This window comes from Penaeus monodon, unplaced genomic scaffold (assembly GCF_015228065.2).
Source record: "Penaeus monodon isolate SGIC_2016 unplaced genomic scaffold, NSTDA_Pmon_1 PmonScaffold_3170, whole genome shotgun sequence".
In the NCBI taxonomy this organism is placed as follows: domain Eukaryota; kingdom Metazoa; phylum Arthropoda; class Malacostraca; order Decapoda; family Penaeidae; genus Penaeus; species Penaeus monodon.
This window is the reverse complement of record NW_023657868.1, coordinates 1-18,931: the sequence shown is the minus strand read 5'-3', so window position 1 is coordinate 18,931 and position 18,931 is coordinate 1. Positions and strand designations below refer to the sequence as shown.

At 40.3% G+C, this 18,931-nt stretch overlaps 1 protein-coding gene across 1 annotated transcript; it reads right to left on the bottom strand.

Annotated features, from left to right (window-relative positions):
* Positions 1-2,865: 2,865 nt before the first annotated feature.
* On the bottom strand, positions 2,866-12,172 carry LOC119570564 (CDGSH iron-sulfur domain-containing protein 2 homolog). Its single transcript, XM_037918248.1, has 4 exons — positions 12,032-12,172; positions 9,513-9,595; positions 8,274-8,390; positions 2,866-3,716 (listed from the first exon to the last, which is right to left on the bottom strand). Exons 1-4 carry the CDS (start codon positions 12,054-12,056, stop codon positions 3,630-3,632), a joined length of 312 nt encoding a protein of 103 aa, XP_037774176.1. The 5' UTR covers positions 12,057-12,172; the 3' UTR covers positions 2,866-3,629.
* Positions 12,173-18,931: the final 6,759 nt, after the last annotated feature.

Below are 18,931 nucleotides of genomic sequence, written 5' to 3'. Positions count from 1 at the left end.
GGGTATGGCAGGTTGGGCACATAGTGGGCATCTGGCTGTGGAACGGCAATGTTTGGCTGAGTGTCCTAGACGCCAACAATTTTGGCACTGACGTGGAGGAGGTTGGTATGGACGAACAGGGAGGGATTCTCCTCCTATGTATACGTTAAAGGGAAGGTCATGTCTACAGAAGGTAATTTTAGCTATGTTAGTGGGTTTCTTTCGATGACTTCTGGGGGAATGGAGTAGCATTGTCCTGATGTTGCATCATAGTCTGTGAGACAGGCAAGTAGGTCTTCTCCACAATCTGACCAATCTTTGTCATAGATTGGGCATTTGCTGGGGAGATTGAAACTGTTCCGGTGAAAGTATTGAGGGTTGGATGGGGTTCTGCAAGGATGGGGTTACCATATAAGTCAGTTAGTTTGTTAATGCTATAGCTTGGTTTTCGGATGTTACTGTGACAAGACGGGGGCGGTCGGGTCGGCTACGGAAAGAGACTTTACCTACTTGTTTTGGGGTTGGGGTCGGGGGATGGGCTGTGTTGGGAGGGGGTAGGAGGATAGGGTGTAGGGGGGATATCGTTAGGAGGAGGATGGATATCAGCAGTTACTTGGAGTGTGAAAGGAGCAGGAGTTGTGAGATTTGGAGGTTGAGTGTCAGTTTTCATTAAGTAATCTTGAATATTTTCAATAGTTTCTTCTGAGGAGTTGGTTGGGGAGTTTTGGGGGATAAAGGATTTCTTGTGACGGGGGGAAGAGAGGATTGGTGTCTCAAGCGTAGGGGCAAAGGAAGGTGGAGGTGTTTGTGTGGTAGGGGAAGAGGGGGTGGAACGTTTGTTCTGTCTGTTACGGGTAGTGCGAGGAGGGAGAGGGGAAGGTGTTGGGGTTGTAGTGGTGATTGGAGTATCTGTAGTAGAGATTGGAGTGTCTGGGTTTAGGATGGCAAAAGAGTTTGACTGGGGAAGGTAGGAGGTAGAAGAGGGGGAGTTAGATGTAGGGGGTGGGTTTAGGAGAATTGGTAGAATGAGCAGTATTACTGGAGTATGGAGTAAGAGAGAAACCACGTCGACGTGCTTCCTGTCTGGCTTCACGTAATGTGAGTCCAAGTTTGAATCTGAGAGTTGCTACCTCAAACTCAAACTTGTAGGTGGGACAGCCCCTATAAAATACATTATGGGGGCCGCCACAGTTGGCACATGTGCGTGATTGTGCAGAGCAGTTAGATCGGGTATGGCCAGGTTGGGCACATAGTGGGCATCTGGCTGTGGAACGGCAATGTTTGGCTGGGTGTCCTAGACGCCAACAATTTTGGCACTGACGTGGAGGGGGTTGGTATGGACGAACAGGGAGGGATTCTCCTTCTATGTAAACGTTAAAGGGAAGGTCATGTCTACGGAAGGTAATTTTGGCTATGTTAGTGGGTTTCTTTCGATGACCTCTGGGGGGAATGGAGTAGCATTGTACTGATGTTGCATCATAGTCTGTGAGACAGGCAAGTAGGTCTTCTCCACAGTCTGACCGATCTTTGTCATAGACTGGGCAATTTACTGGGGAGATTGAAACTGTTCCGGTGCAAGTATTGAGGGTTGGATGGGGTTCTGCAAGGATGGGGTTACCATATAGGTCAGTTAGTTTTGTTAATACTATAGCTTGGTTTTCAGATGTTACTGTGACAAGACGGGAGCGGTCGGGTCGACTACGGAAAGACTTTACCTACTTGTTTTTGGAGACATTGTTGGAAGAGAAGGGTGTTGTCAGAGTAGGGAGCTGTGGGAGGGATCACGAAAAATCGGTCCCATTTGGCTGCGCTAAAGAGGGTATTCAAGATTGTTGTAGAGATAGGGTAGTAGAAGGGGGGGCGTGACGAAGATGGAGTAGTGTTGAGGGAGGTAGTGTTATGGAGAGGTGGGCAATAAGGCTGTAAGGTATTAATAAGGGAGGATGGGGTGGTTGATGTTGGAGGTTGTGGGGATAGAGGTGTTGAAGTTGAGCATGCTGGAAGAGTGGAAATGTTCCTTAAGGGTTGATTGTTGGCTACTGTACTAGTAGGCATTGATGAGGGGGTAGTTATTGCAGTGTTCGGAGCCGTGGTCAAAGGAGAGCCTGGGGTCAGGGAATCGGTGGGTTTACATCGTTGGGGCTATTTGATAAAGGGGCAAGCCTCATTGTCCCTAATAGTGGGGATATGTTTTCATTACTGGCCATGGTAAGCCTGGGTTATGTTGGGGATAAAAACAGTCCACCCCTCAGGGTCCCCTTGAGGGGTAAGGGCTAGGTAACTAAATCAGGGGAATACCGTGCCCATGGCTCCCTCAGGCCGTTCAGGACTGGCACAAAGTCAGCCTTTCATCCTTTCAGCACGGCTCTCACACCTTAGGAGGTGGATAGCAGAAGGGTTTGGTGAAGGGACAGAAACGAAAAGTGGGAAGGAAAAAAAAAAAAAGACCATGCAAAATTAGTTGAGTCGAGGGCTGAGTCCCAAGGTTGGGGAGTTCCCCATCATTGGGTCCCAGTCTCTCCGCCTCCTAAGCCCCCCCACGACAACAAACGGGCAAAGGATTGGGGGGGTGGTAAGCCTGAAGTATGTGGGGGAAAGAGAAATGGTTCACCCCTCAGGCTGACCCAAAGCTAACTTTTCATCTTTTCAACACTGATATCACATCTTAGAGTGGACAGGAGAAGGGTTGGAGAAAGGAAGGAATATGAAAAGGGAGAAGAAAAGACCATGAATAATTGGTTAAGGCAAAGGCTGAGGCCCAAGGTTGGGGAGATCCTCAACAGCCTCCATCTCCTGAGCCCCCACGACAACAACAGACAAATAAAAAGCAATTAAGTAAAATCTAGGTAAACTTAGTTAATGGGGGATGGGAATGAAATGCAATCATTAATTTGTCATGTGTATTTATTGACAAAATAACTTTATATTTTCTTTTCTTTCCTGTATGTTTCAACAGAAATATAATAGAAATAGCTACCTTCCTCAGATGAACAATAAAAGGAAAATATGCAGATTTAAAGTCTTTTATAAAATCATGCATGTTTATTCATTCAAAGTTCACTTTTTGGCATTTACAACAATAGCTTTAGTTATTTATATTATTGAATTAAATATTGATCAAATCTAAACTGAGGTATAGCACTGACAAACTTGACCTTGTATTTACAAAGAACCTGCAAAACAATTATACATATTATATCTCGTCTTCACAGCCTTGTTTAATACATTCCTTGCTTATCATTCAACAAAAACAGTCCTCAAACACAAGTGTAATTTAATTAAAAGTTTACCCTCTTTTTTTTGGGGGGGAGAGGGTGGAAAAAAAAAGAAAAAAAAAAAAAAAAATAGAAGACTTAACAAAAAAAAATCAAGACAAGCACATTTTGTACTAGGTATAACCTGGCACACAATTCAAACTCATTTACTAATGTTTTTAAAATTTACATTAAAATAAAACGTGCAGTTTTCAAATCATTGCAATCGTAATCAGATACGTACATTTCACTACATTTTGTCTGAGACACATAGGTGGGTATTATAGTATACTGTATTGTAATAGATTATAATCACTACAGGCTGCTATGTCTTTATAGCTCACTGTGCCAGGGAGATGGTTCTAATGTGCTCACTATAGACTTCTATTTGCTCCTTTAATCCTTCTTCTTAACGATGAGGGGTCCTACATTGTCCCCACAGGCAACATTATGTCCATTGTGGGTGCCGTCACAATATGGGAACTGAAAGAACAAAATTTGTTAGAAAATTTATTGCAAAGAAAACTGTAACTTTGTCTTTATGAGAATTAAAATGGCTACAGTAAACCTCACTTTAAGTAATATTTCATTCTACCGATAAATAAAATCTAGGTCCTTATAGCCAGCTCTACAAAACTTAATGAAATAAATATGACGATGCAGGACTCAAAATTCAGGTGTAACAATGAAACTAAATCCTTGGGGGAAAAAAAAAATGCTTAAAAGCTTAAGAATCCTCAGTAATCATCAGCACTAACACCACTGAAATAATAACTAGCATCTTGGATTAATATCAGATACCCATTAAAATACTGAAAGGCAAATAAAGACTTATCATTACACCATGAGAGTTCCACACAAAAGCCATCCTTGATACCACAGCATTTCCACATAAAAGCGTAAAAGCAATTTTCACTTCAGCTCAAGGCAAAGGGGCCCAGAATTTCACATGATACAGCATAGCAAGACCATGAAAGAGGAAACCAAAATATCAGTAACTATGCCTTCATCCTTATTCTTGACAATGCTTAGGCAACTAAAATATCTGCTCACACTCATTGCAAAAGATGTGCTGCAGGAGACCACCCTTTAGCGGATTTTATTCTATACAACAAAGAACACTTTTATAAACAAAGACCTGGGAAAAAAGTTCTACATACATTCAGTCTCACCATTCAACTGTGTGGCACAAATTACAACATCAAATGCATAGCAATGACAACACTGTATGACTAGAAGTGGGTTAACTATCTAACATTTCACAATTTCATAAAAAAATACAAAAATAAGAAAATAAGAGAAAAACATTAGTGTGAAAGGTCTAAAAATAATGGTTCATACTTCTGTGCACACCTATTAATTTTTACTTAAATTTAATTACATGAACCACTTGCTAAATGCATTAAAACTGTACATCCATGATACTTTGTAAATATCTAAGAAGACCAGCAATGGACTTACTGTCTAACTGACATTATATATATATAATATAATATATATATATATAATATATATATATATATATATTATATATATATATATATATATATATATATATATATTATAATATATATGACAAGAATAAAACTTTCATACAAGATTACTAAAATTCTACAAAAGGGTTAAAATATTATTTACTCTTAAGGAAAGTTATGGTCTATCACATCAGTGACCAATAAGTTTTCTTCACATTCCTTATAGTGGCAATTCAAACCTTCATAGTCTAATTCTGCACTGAAGATCTACTTCAATCTTTCCTAGTCTTGAGAAAACACAAATGAGATGTCAATATATTCTACATGTAATATTTATGATTGTGGGTAGGTTGGTGGGATGAATGAGCTTTTTCAGGTCATTTTCCTATCCTTTTAAAAAAGGATACTTTCAATTACTACACTCATTCCACAAATAAACTTTATATACCTTTTGTCAATAGGCTGTTTGTTTGTTTTTTTCTATTTAATCCTTTGGGGACAGGATGCATGTTTTGTGACACCTGAATGTCATGGCTTGATGCATGCACCAAGCACTGGGTGTGCTTCCCATGACTATGCAGAAGTCAGTTATATGTGATATCTGACATCCCCAACCTATAAAGCATGAGGGTAGCAGACTCAGTTTCTGGGTGATTTGAGACCACATGGTAGCAAACACAAGCTTCCAGCCACTGAGTAGCATAATCCATACAGCACAAAACATGACAAAATGCCTGGAAATTCAACTAATAAGACTTATTGCAAATATTCCAGAGGTCATTTCTATAAAATAATCATATCTGATTTACTTTCTTAACATATTAACAATGCCTGTATAGCAAATTGGCCCCTCAGATGACCAGTGCTCAAGAGGCTGGTTGTGGTGGCATTACTGTCCACCTGTAGACCAAGTAATAGATGCTATCCTAAGTGAACAGATTAAAGAACGAAGTAATGCTAAAATAAAATACCACTGTAATCAATGAAAAAAACTTTCATACCATTTACAGAAGTGTCTGCATACCCAACCTTCACTGTTTTGACATAATTGCTATTCTAGGTTATGGTCCTGCCTGGCAACTGCACTGACAATAATGGAAGTCTATACGCAAGAGAAACCATCCAATGCTGGTTTCACAAATCCATGTGTGATACTACAATATTCCATGAAATCAGTATTAGGACTTTAAAAACAGTTTATTCTGCAGGGCTTTCCTTCAATTATTGGAGAACTGCCTATATGAACATCATGGAATCACTTTTAGAAGACTAGCTGTCAACTGCAATTTGTAGTTCATTATGTCATCTGCCAGAAAAATCTCAGTGAATGAGGTTTCAAAAACCTCACCACACTATACAAAATATCTTGCAAAGTATATCAGAAGTCAAATACGTCATGTATTTAGGGGGCCATTCACAGCCAATAGGAATTTACATTAACCCATTCGCCCCGTTTGGCATCTATTCTTGCCATGCTCTCAATGGACGCCAACACGTTTGGCATGTAATCTTGCCATGGCATCTATGGCCCCGTAACGTTTGGCACGTATTTTTGCCTTGATGACTGACCATAGACTGACAGTTTATTATTTTTTTCAACCTAATACTTGGCTCTGTTACTAGTCTTATTTGACTGGTTGATAAATATGTGATGTATGTAATTTATGACATATGTAATTGTCGTAATTATTTATGACTTGTAATCATGTGATTTGTTCACACTAGATTGCATGATTATGATGTACCTTGACCTGACTGGCTGGAAACTAATAATTGCTTTGATTGGTGCATCAGGTCACATGGCATGATCTGATTGGTTAGTCATGTGAATAAAAGGTCAGTCAAAGGCTCATTCCAGCAGAACGATCGCAGCCATGGAAGGTATGAAGGTATATTCTCTCTTACAAGTCTTGTACTAAAGAAAAAAAAACTAAACTTACACAATGTGACATCACATATCAATACAAAGCTATTTTTGAACATCAAAGTGAAGCTACATTCACTTTTGCTTTTCTTCCTTTTCTGTTGAATGAAATGATAAAAAACATGGTGGATCTCTTATATGGACAATGCACTACTTCTGAGTATCAAAATGATATTTGGTTGCTGCTCTGCTTCATTTGAAAGTTTGAAAAAAAAGCACAAAAAAACGGCTAAGTCCATACTTTTACATCTCGTGCAAAAACAACGCTAACTTTTAGCATCAAAGTGTTGATGTCATCTGATAGTATAGAGAACTTGGAAGCGATTCAGTATATCTCCTCAATACAAAGGCGAATAGATGCCTAGAAAAAACTGTGAGAAAAGTACAGTTTCTACACATTGCCCATATATAAAACCCAACTTTCATAATAGATCTATGGATAGATTCCTGCAAAAATTATATGATGGTCTTTGCGCCGCCGCGCCGCTCCAGAAAAATCCCGTTGCGGCGGCCCACGCGGCTGGCAACTATTACCGTGAGCGGCGCTGAGCGACGAGCGAAAAATTCCGGGGCGAATGGGTTAAAAAAAACACTGTTGTTGCCAACAGCAATTTCAACATGGTAGCCTTAAGGTGATCTGACCACATGATAGCACCTTCAGGTGCACTTCCAATGGCCTTGTCTCATTTGTGGTATCTTTAGTCATTGGTCTGAGTAGATGCATTTACTCAGGGCTGCTAACTTTTGAAAAGACATGGTGCTGGTCACAGTAAGTAATCCTGTCTTCATCAGCACAAATCAACAAAATCCTTAATCAACAACTGGCAGCACTGTTCAAAATCGAGATCAGCTGGATACTTGCCCAAACCAACTATATTGAGTTACAGGGTTTGACTGGGCCATAATGACTTATAATGATCATAAATACAAATCCTAAAAGAGGGCTATTGCAGAAAGATCGCTGACAGAAAACACAGATGTTAAAGAGAATCACCACAACTGTATACAAAAGATTTCTTTTACCATTACATAAATATGGTAAACTCTTTTCAAGTTATAAATTCACTAAAGAGATGTGATGAGTTTCAGTAAAACATTTTGTGCCAAAGTTACTAGTTTATGGCAGCTTTCATATTAAATAAGCTGCAAAAACTAAGACACACACTTATTAGCCTGTGCTGTTAAAACTACTTCATATGAAGAGTTTTCTTTACTGAGGTTTATACTTTTATACTGCTGTACATGAATTTATTTAATATTGGTAATTGCAAAAGACCCTTTCAAATGTTATCAAGAAAATCACTTTCTTGCAAAATAGAAAATTTTGTCTAATAATGATTTTATCATGGACTAACTATTTTGCCACTATGTGACACGAATACATATTCTTTCCTTATCCTAAAATCCTTGGAATGCAAATATCTGAAAATCAATTTTAAAATACTTACGTATCCCTAACATATAAAGCATAATTTAATATATAAAACAAATGACTAAATAAACACCAAATTGATAAATATAATAGAATATGATGATGATAATATCAGCAGCAGCAACAATAATAAGATAAAAGATTATTCAAAACCAATAGCCTCTCCTTACTATCCTCTCCCAGACAAACAGACTGCATTTCTCCATTACCTTGCTACTGCGCCAGCAACGGCAGAAGACAGCTTTATTGCCAAGATCTTCGATGTCCACGGTATCAACAACCTTGGACTCTCCTTTCCTGATACTGGGATTGCAAGGACTACCAATCTGAAATTAGTTAGGTAATGTAATAGAGCATATTCATTGCAACACCCAATACAAATTGGAAATATGTATAATATTCAAAGATTAGTAATCTAAAAGTTTGTTTATACTAGTGAAAGTGGTGGCAAAGAAACCAAAAAGAAAGCAAGCTACATGCTGTTACTATCAACAATTTTTTATCATTTCTGAGAACAATACTTGACTAAATAAAGTTATCAAATATTGGAAGATATGACACTTAGTCACTGATTAAGCCACTTTCTCCTTTTCTAAATCTTCACTACCTTCATATACTGCTAATACTCCAATATGACAATTCCTTACCTCCTATTCACAATACTGCAATACACATACTTGTAAAACATACCAACAACATAATTGAACCTAAAACACATTATTTAATCCTGTTACTCTCTGAACTTCTTATCAAAATTTCAATTTTCCTCTCTCTACCTTATCATCGGAAAATGCTGTACATCACAAGTAGCTGCACCATAACAATTTCTCCAAAGTGACCCACTGAAGACTAGAGTTAAACTTGTTTCAGTATCCATTCAGCTTTCCATGATAATCCTCCCTTCTTGCTATTTATTTCCACTCTTCTACAAAAAGGAATATCTATAAATCATGATGATTTGAAAATACCTGAGGATTTAATTATCTAAATACTGAACAGTGAAATCCCTAAATATGCTTAAGTTGCAAAGAATAAAAATATAGAAAAATAGATGAGGAAAAGAAATTCAAAAAAAAGAGAGAAAAAGAATAAAAATACAAAAGTAGCAAAGAAGAATTGAGGAAAAGTGGAAAAGATAGTAAAAGATAGATGAGAATAAAAAGAAAAGAACATGAAAATAAGAAAAGAAAATAAGAAAATAAGAAAAAGGAAAAGAAAAGAAAAAGATGAGAAAAGAGGAAAAAGGGGGGAAAAGATGATAAAAAACAAAGAAGAAAAGATAAAAACAAAGAAGAAGAGAGAAAAACAAAGAAGAAAAATAAATACAAAGAAGAAAAGATGATAAAAACAAAAGAAAAGAAAAACAAAGAAGAAAAGATAAAAAAACAAAGAAAAGGAAGAAAGAAAAAAAAATTAAGAAAAAGGAAAAAATATATATATATACTAACCTTTTTATCCACGACGGTCTTCACCCCAAAGCCAACTGCAGCACACGCAATACCAAAGGGAATAAGGGAGGCCCAGTCTGAAACTGTTGGACAACAATTAATTCATGTATAGATATGAGGGGCCATAACATGACTACAGTAAATAAAAAAAATAAGATATCATATGCCAGTAAATACTTTACATTTCTTCAAATTTTAGCTATCTAAATTATTTAAAATTCAGTATTTACCTTTTTACTTTCAACAAGTTTACAGGTTCCTAGGAAAGAGGTAGGAGCTCTGACTAATAAGTAGAAATATATTTTCCAAAAAGAGCTCTTTTGCTTACTGGATATAATGTTAATGGAGTCTACAGTCATATGCCTTAATATCTGAAATGCACCTCTATCACAGACAACAGACAATTTTAAGTACTCATCAGTATCTGGCTTTTCACCTTATCTTTTAGATAGCTTGTCATTTTCTTCTCTGAAAAAATAAGATTAAAATTTCCTCCTCTTTTACTAATCAAAGCACACCTGCCGCTGAGCCAGTGTTATCATCACTATTCATACGAGATAAAATCAAGTGCACAGGGACAAAGTTTTTCCAGTCTGAGTATGGACAGGAAATAAGGAGTTAGGGCAACTCTGAAAGGATTTTGCTGGAGAACTAATGCAGTCAGAGCCATAAAACTCCACACTTCCAGAGGATTTGGAAGAAAAAACAGGTGACATCCAGTATTTGAGACCACCTTCACCACTACATATACAGAGCCACACTAAGTTATGTAGCAAATACTAGTAAATGGCTACTTTTGTAACCTATTCCCCCACCACAGCAGCCCATAACTTGTCTGACTCTGGTATAGAGTGGTCCTCATTGATATTAGTTATAATCTTCAAATTATATATCAAGAATAAGACAACTGCTTATTTTGGTCACATTACACACAAAAACATCAGAGGAAAACCATAAAAAGAAAATATATAAAAAAAATACTACCAATTATAAATTCAAAATAGAAAGTACTTAGATACTGAAGTAATACATTCAGATCAATTTTAAGTGACACCAAATACACTTCTAGAACACTTCTACGTACAATAGCATAATAAATATTTTCTTTTGGAAAATTTTTCTGTAACCACATTATTATTATCATTATCATTATCATTATCGTTATCATTATTACTACTATTATGAGAATCCACAAAAGAGCTGTAGGGGAAAATCAAAGACTGATATAGACTCAAGCAAAGTCCCCCTGATGAGCAAACATGAATGTGAAAAATGGGGAAAAGGAAGGATAAAAGATTTTTTTTTAATGCATAAGAATAGGAATTTGTTAATTCTAGTTTTAAATTTATTAACAGCAACATCTGAAATAATATCATTAGGAAGTAAATTCCACACTTTAGCCATAGGAGATAAATGTCCGGGAAAATTGGTTGGTTGAGGAAAAGATTGTCGCCTTCGCTCGCAAACTCTGACGCATTTGGAAACAGGTAAATATTGAGCATGCTGTGCACTATGAAGAAAATGGTCATTATTGTTAACAATCTTAAAAAATAAAGTCAGGGCCACAAACATTCCACGATGTTCAAGTCGCATACTAAGGTTAGGTAACGGAAATTTTATTAAGTAATAAGAAGGGTCCAGAAGCTTTAAATACATCTGAGAAACGGACATCCAAACTGGACATTAATACTGAAAGAAGAGCAAAAAAAGGGAAAAAAAATCTTTTAAAACTATCTCATCTTCATTGAAAATAGATCTCCAGTTCCTCAATCTAGCCTTTTGGGAAATATGAAAGAAGCTTGCTCTGATGTGACCCTCAAAAGTCAATTTAGAATCTAAAATTACATCAAGCAATTTTAATGTTTTTACTGAACTGATCGACTTGGCCGTCAATGATAGTATCAGAAGTGGTGGATTGCAGATTCTTGAATGGCTAAAAAGTATGCTCTTGGTTTTAGCTGGATTTAATTTCATTCCCCAATGGTTGCAGCAAGAAGAGACCAGCTCTAAATCAACATTCAACTGAGTGGCTGCATCTGATCTACTTTGTGGGTCAGGAATGAAGTAAAACAAGGAAGGGTCATCAGCATAAGACATGAAACACTGTACAAACTTGCACATGTGTCAAACATTACATTAATAAAATACAATTCTAATGAATATGGCAAAACTTTGATTAATTAACAAAATAGCTTATCGAAGGTAAAAACAATAACAACACGTTTTCCTCCTCATACCCGGCTCTCAATCTATCGATCGCCGGCTCCTAAACGTCTATTTCACACCAAAAATCAATTTATACACCCCTTAGTGATCATGCAGGGTATGACGTTGCATTTTCAACCCATGTATTCCTGCGTCATCGTGAGAAAACCCGTCATGCAAGATGCTTGATGCCAAGTTACCTAAAAGGGGCATCCTCGGATTCATCTCCCATAAGTAATTATACTCAACTAACAAACACCTTCCCTGCTACCTCTCAAACTCAACCGCCCTCCCCTTTCTACACAGAGACCCACCGGTCAGATTTTTGTAGAAGTCCATGATTTTCGCAAAGCTCGGTGGAAACGGGAAGAAGCAGGTGGTGTCGTCCGGGGCGATCGCGCTCTGGCCGGGTTGCGTCAGTGCCTTCGGTCTCCCCTCTCCGCTCCCGGCCCCGCGACCAATCACAAAGGAGAACGGGCCCTTCCTCCCGTTCTGATTGGCTGGGACGTTCCTAGTGTGTTTCGTATTTTTGTATTTGGGTGGGGGGGGGGTTGTCCATAATGCGTGTATTTTCTAATTGTATGGAATATTGGTTGTAGGATTATGGGTTAGGCTAGCAGCGTTTCTTTTTTTTAAGCTACGACCTGAGCTATGAAGGTGCAATTTTGGCAAAAAATAATAATAATAACAAATAAATAAATAAATAAAAATAGATAAAAATAAATAAAAAAAAATATAAATAAATAGATATAGATATATAAATATATAAATATATAGTTATATTTATCGTGGGAGTGTGGCCCTTGGGGAGGGAGGGAGGGAGGCAAACCACACCATGAGGAGAGCAATCACAGTCTTGGGGGGCAATTACCCACCCCCCACCCACCAAAATGCCGCCCCTGGGTGTAACGAGTGGTAACATGACAGTTCCATTTATCATTACCCTCAAAATGAGCTGCCCTGCCTTGATGCTTGAGCATGATCCCCCCCCCCTGGCGGAGGGAAATCATGTCACTCGTCAATGGAACAACACCCAAGGCATCACATCCCTGTTTCCTTACAGAAGCTGGTTGATGGCCTGTTTTCTTCTTCTTCTTCTTCTTCTTCTTCTCTTCTTCTTCTTCTTCTTCTTCTTCTTCTTCTTCTTCTTCTTCTTCTTCTTCTTCTTCTTCTTCTTCTTCTTCTTCATCATCTTCTTCTTCTTCTTCCTCTTCTTCTTATTATTCTTATTCTTCATCATAAAAAATGTGCTTTCGACGTTTTCTACCTCGTGTACTGAAACTAAGGATCAATTTTTCAGTGCTATCGAATACTATATATTAGTTGGCAACTAAAAAATGAGAAAGTATAAACTTAATGGAAACATGCTAACTGCAGTGCAATATAATTGCCGTTCCACAAGTATAACTCCAAAAATAACGATTTTGCGGGTTAACTTTGATGGCGCAAAGCTGCTTCCCAGTGCTAGGAAGGGGATTTAGCAACTAATGAGTGCAGAAAGTTACACATTTTGCAGGAGACATCTACTTTTGGGGGGAAGGAAATGTAGGAAATTCCTTTACACACTTTACAGACCTGTAATTATATCTAGTATATGATAACAGAACTACAGCCATTTAAATAACATAGCCCGAATTTGGGGGTGGTTTTGATGGGATAATACTCCTCCAAACTTATCATTAACACATTAGGGAGGCACAGGAAAGATAAAGCTTTCAGAATCTGGAAAGAACATCCACTTTCAACGCTTAGAAAAGTTCAAAATTCACTCTTCTCCTGTATTCCATATATTACGGCCTTATTTCATATAAAAAATGTACACAATTAGTGTATACATTATAGAAACTAAAGTATAATATGATAGCATAACATTAAAACATAATCCGAAAAATCCACGATCTAGGAGGGGCTCACAGGTATCAGAAATACATAAAACACAGATGAGATAGGCAGTTTTGGCCTCCAGAACAACAGACGGTTCCTTTAATGGAACAGTGCAGGTAACTTGGTCCTGGCATGGTCAGGCTACGTATGCAAACTCATGGTCCATGGGCCAAATGTGGCACTCGGGATAATTAAAAATGGCCCGGGGGGAGATCAGGAAGATCATTAGCCCATGAAAAAATGATTGTCGAGGGAAGGAAGTTTAAAAACCAGTCCATGAAAAACGGGCACATATATACACGCTGTTAGTCATTTTTGAGGCTACTCAACTACTATGACACTCCAGGAAAAAAGCTTGTTGATTAGCTGGCAAGCTTCCAGGGAGCAAACCTTGACAGAATTTGTCACAAGAGCTAGTTGTGAACTCTTATGGTGTAAAAGTAGCAACAGCAGGCCGAAAAGCACACCGCCCAGGCAGCAAGAGCCAACGGATATGAGTAGAGGGAGGGATGAACCTAGGTCGTTCTCATTGGATGGTTAAGGGGTAAAAGCAGAAAAATGTGCTAGACATCTAGGTCATGTAGCACTATATTTTAATGTTGGGGAAGGGTGGTTGAGTTATGTTAGTTGTCTAAGCTGGGCAAAGGAATTGGTGAGTGAAAGGGTTAGGGTCGGGGTGGTAGGAGTTAGATTAGATGAACGATATGTAGGCTTTTGAGGAAAGAGAATAGGTTGTTGAAGCAGAAAGTGGGGATTCTGTAAGGATGTCTGATAGGTTGGGAGTGGTGAATGGAGGATAGGTGGGGGAAAGCAGAGGTAAGTCTGGACGAGACATAAAGGGAATGTGGGGAAGAGACAAAATGATAGGGGGATTGGTATTGGGGATGTGTAAGAAAGGTCTCTTGAAGACATACAATAGATGGTTATAAGGGGAAAAGGATATGACGAAGGTCAGTCTGTGGGAGCGGAAACCGCGAATATTCCAATGAAGGATAGTTATTCTTTACTGATTTAGATTGTAGTACGTGTTGGAGTTTTTAAAGGGGGGAAGCAGTAGAGGGTGGGATAAAAAACTGAGAGGTCAGAGATGGGAGAGGTGTGGGAGTGGTTTTGTTCTATTAGGAGGGTATTAGGAGATGGAGGGTCTGTGAAAGGGATACTTGTGACATAAGGGTTTCACGTGTGTATCCAGGGGAGTGGAAGGGATAGAGGGGATGGTGGGAGGGTTAATGTGGGCTGTGTTGGGTCGGGGGGAGGGGCTATGTTGGGAGGGGTTAGGAGGATGGGTGTAGAGGGTAATCGTTAGGAGGAGGATGGATATCAGCAGTTATTTGGAGTGTGGAAGGAGCAGTTGTAAGATTTGGGGGTTTGAGTGTCGGTTTTCGTTAAGTAATCTTAATATTTTCAATAGTTTCTTCTGAGGAGTTGGTTGGGGAGTTTTGGGGGATAAAGGATTCTTGTGAGGGGGGAAGAGAGGTTTGGTGTTTCAAGCGTAGGAGAAAAGAAAGGTGGAGGTGATTGTGTGGTAGGGGAAGAGGGGGGGGAACGTTTGTTCTGTCTTTTTACAGGTAGTGCGAGGAGGGAGAGGGAAGGGGTTGGGGTTGTAGTGGTGATTGAAATATCTGTAGTAGAGATTGGAGTGTCTGGGTTTAGGATTTGGAAAATAGTTTGACTGGGGAAGGTAGGGGGTAGAAGAGGGGGAGTTAGATGTAGGGGGGGGGGTAGAGAATTGGTAGAATGAACAGTATTACTGGAGTAAGGAGTAAGAGAGAAACCCCTTCGACGTGCTTCCTGTCTGGCTTCACGTAGTGTGAGTCCAAGTTTTGAATCTGAGAGATGCTACCTCAAACTCAAATTTGTAGGTGGGGCCAGCCCCCATAAAAATACATTATGGGGCCGCCACAGTTGGCACATGTGCGTGATTGTGCAGAGCAGTTAGATCGGGTATGGGGCCCGGTTGGGCACATAGTGGGCATCTGGCTGTGGAAAGGGGAATGTTTGCTGGGTGTCCTAGACGCCAACAATTTGGCACTGACGTGGAGGAGTTGATATGGACGAACAGGGAGGGATTCTCCTTCTATGTAGACGTTAAAGGGAAGGTCATGTCTACGGAAGGTAATGGCTTGTTAGTGGGTTTCTTTCGAGACCTTGGGGGAATGGAGTAGCAATGTACTGATGTTGCATCATAGTCTGTGAGACAGGCAAGTAGGCTTCTCCACAGTCTGACCCAAACTTTTTCATAGATTGGGCAATTTGCTGGGGTGATTGAAACTGTTCCGGTGCAGGTTTTGAGGGTTGGATGGGGTTCTGCTAGGATGGGGTTTACCATATAGGTCATTTTGTTTTGTTAATGCTATAGCTTGGTTTTCGGATGTTACTGTGACAAGACGGGAGCGGTCGGGTCGGCTACGGAAAGTGACTTTACCTAATTGTTTTTTTGGGGACATTGTTTGGGAAAAGAAGGGTGTTGTCAGTGGAGCTGTGGGAGGGATCACGAAAAATCGGTCCCCTTTGGCTGCGCTACAGAGAGTATTCAAGATTGTTGTAGAGATAGGGGTAGTAGAAGGGCGGGGGCGTGACGAAGATGGAGTAGTGTGAGGGGGGTATGTTATGGAGAGGTGGGCAAAAAGGCTGTAAGGTATTAATAAGGGAGGATGGGGGGGTTGATGTTGGAGGTTGTAGGGGAAGAGGTGTTTTAAGTTGAGCATGCTGGGAGAGTGGAAAAGTTCCTTAAGGGGTTTATTGTTGGCTACAGTACTAGTAGGCATTGATGAGGGGGTAGTTATTGCGTGTTCGGAGCGTGTCAAAGGAGAGCCTGGGTCAGGGAATCGGGTGGGTTTACATCGTTGGGGGTATTTTATAAAGGGCAAGCCTCATTGGCCCTAATAGTGGGGATATGTTTTCATTACTGGGCCCTGTAACCTGGATTATGTTGGGGAAAAAGAACAGTTCACCCTCAGGGTCCCCTTGAGGGGTAAGGGGCTTTGGTAACTAAATCAAGGGAATACCGTGCCCATGGCTCCCCCAGGCCGTTCAGGACTGGCACAAAATCAACCTTTCATCCTTTCAGCACGGCTTTTCACACCTTAGGAGGTGGATAGCAGAAGGTTTTGGTGAAGGGACAGAAACGAAAAGTGGGAAGGAAAAAAAAAGACCATGCAAAATTAGTTGAGTCGAGGGCTGAGTCCCAAGGTTGGGGAGTTCCCCATCACTGGGTCCCAGTCTCCGCCTCCTAAGCCCCCCACGACAATAACGAGCAAGGGAATGGGGGGGGTGCTCATTGGAAGAGACATGGCAGCCAATATTCTTGGCAAGTCATAGTCAGGACTAGCCCAGAGGAACGCTGTTGTGGCCATGTGATACGCCAGATACTATCATGCTGCACTAATTCCAGGGCAGCATTTATCAACTCACTTACGATGGTAAGTGCGTCACGATCGCATGTTAGTGAATTCGGCCCCAAGATGTCATACACCCTGCCAGAGTCCGCCGGTGATGAGGTCATATATGCCGCTTATATAGTTGGGACGACAACGACCAATCTTATGAGAGCACCTGAAAGTCTCTACGGCGCCGGACCACATATATATACAAGGCCCGGGCGAAGCTAGACTTCGCAAATCTCACTGAACTGAAATGCCTCTACGGTAAACGTTCGGTGACAGATCAGATGAGTAACCTAAAAGAAGCTGGGTCTTAACAAAGGCAAAGTTCATCAAAAATCATATATATGCCAAGTGAATGAAAGGTAACTATGTAAAAAAATAGGTACATACACATACACACACACACGTATATATGTGTGTGTGTGTGTGTGTGTGTGTGTGTGTGTGTGGTATACATATCAATATCAATATCAATATTATATATTATATATATATATATATATTATATATATATACATAGCGCGTGTCTATTTGTACATATAAAAAATAACAACAAAGCAAACAAAAAAATACACTTGCAAGCACCACGGTCGCTCGCATGCACCTGCACCTGTAAACGCGCGCGCACACGCACGCACGCACACACACACACACACACACACACACATACACACACACACACACACACACACACACACACACGCACGCACGCACGCAAGAACACACGTTTGTAGTTTTATCCCCTGATGGACCGGCTCGTGGCTTCAACACTTAACGTTGAAACAATCGCCATCAGGTTTCCCTGAGGTGTGACGGTCCAGGTAATTTACTCCCGCCTCCCTCACTTAACGTTTAGATTATTATTGTTTGAAATAAATAAACGTCCTAGACATCAAAGGTTATTTAGCATTATGGTAAAGCATTGTGGTGGGAGGGGTTTAAAGGAGTTTTTTTTTAGAATAATGGCATATGGCAATATAAGATAATATGGTAGTGAAAAGAGTAGATAGAGGATAGGGTAAGCTAGGGATTTTAAGAAGGGGAAAAGGTTAAGGACAAAGAGTGATTAGATCAAATGGAGACCCCCCCCCCCCCATTTCCGTGCTCGTTGTTGTCGTCGAGGGGGGGGGGGCCTTAGGTACGGAGACTGAGGACCTCAGACCTTGCCTCAATTAATTCTGCATGGTCTTGTCTTTCCTCCTTTTCTTTCCTTCTTTTCTTCATTCCCATCTTCTGTCCACTTGTCCTACTCTTGTTTACCCTTTTCGCGACAACACTTTGTCATAGTGTTATATGACTACTGATGTCTAGCACATTTATATGTTTTAACTATTAACCATCAAATGGAGGGTAGTTATTCATGCGTCTGAGGAAGAACAGGCTGTTGAAAAGATGGGGGATGTCAACACTACGTAGCAAGACCGGATGTACACTTCACACCTCCGTCCAAGCACGCAGCCCTTCTCCTTATGCAGGACGCAGATGCAGCCCGGCTTTCTCTTTTCGCACAGGAACAAACATCCGTCCTCGAAGGGAACCGCCGCATAAAAGGACACGTCCGTAAGGCAGAGGCTCGTGTCACTCATATTCTGGTGGCTTGCGGTGGCCACTCGCTTACATCTGGCGAAGTGGTGTCCCCAACTCACGTGTCGCTTACATCTGATGGCAGCGGTGTTCAAGAACCTCATAACGCCGACGCATATTGGGCTACCACCTCGCTCTCGCGACGCCTGTGCCTCCCCGCCTCTTAACGCCCAGCCATCGCTTCAAGTCCTCTTCGATCACGCCTACCCGCACCATGTCTGTCCTACTACTTCGTGCTGACCACTCACGCCTGTGCTACCCACCTGACGAAGTCGCTGATGATGTATACTCGCACTCTGTGCCGCCACACTCACTCGCCAATCCGGGGCTCACCTCCTGCTAATTCTTCCGCGAAAACCC

Bases quoted from the DNA above. Each gene is read 5' to 3' on its own strand.
- LOC119570564 (XM_037918248.1), bottom strand. From the start codon at position 12,056: ATGGACTTCTACAAAAATCTGACCG. The intron at 8,391-9,512 runs GTTAGTATATAT...AACTAATTTCAG, and splicing joins AGACCGTCGTGGATAAAAAG to ATTGGTAGTCCTTGCAATCC. The intron at 3,717-8,273 runs GTAATGGAGAAA...TTGTTCTTTCAG, and splicing joins GTTGCTGGCGCAGTAGCAAG to TTCCCATATTGTGACGGCAC.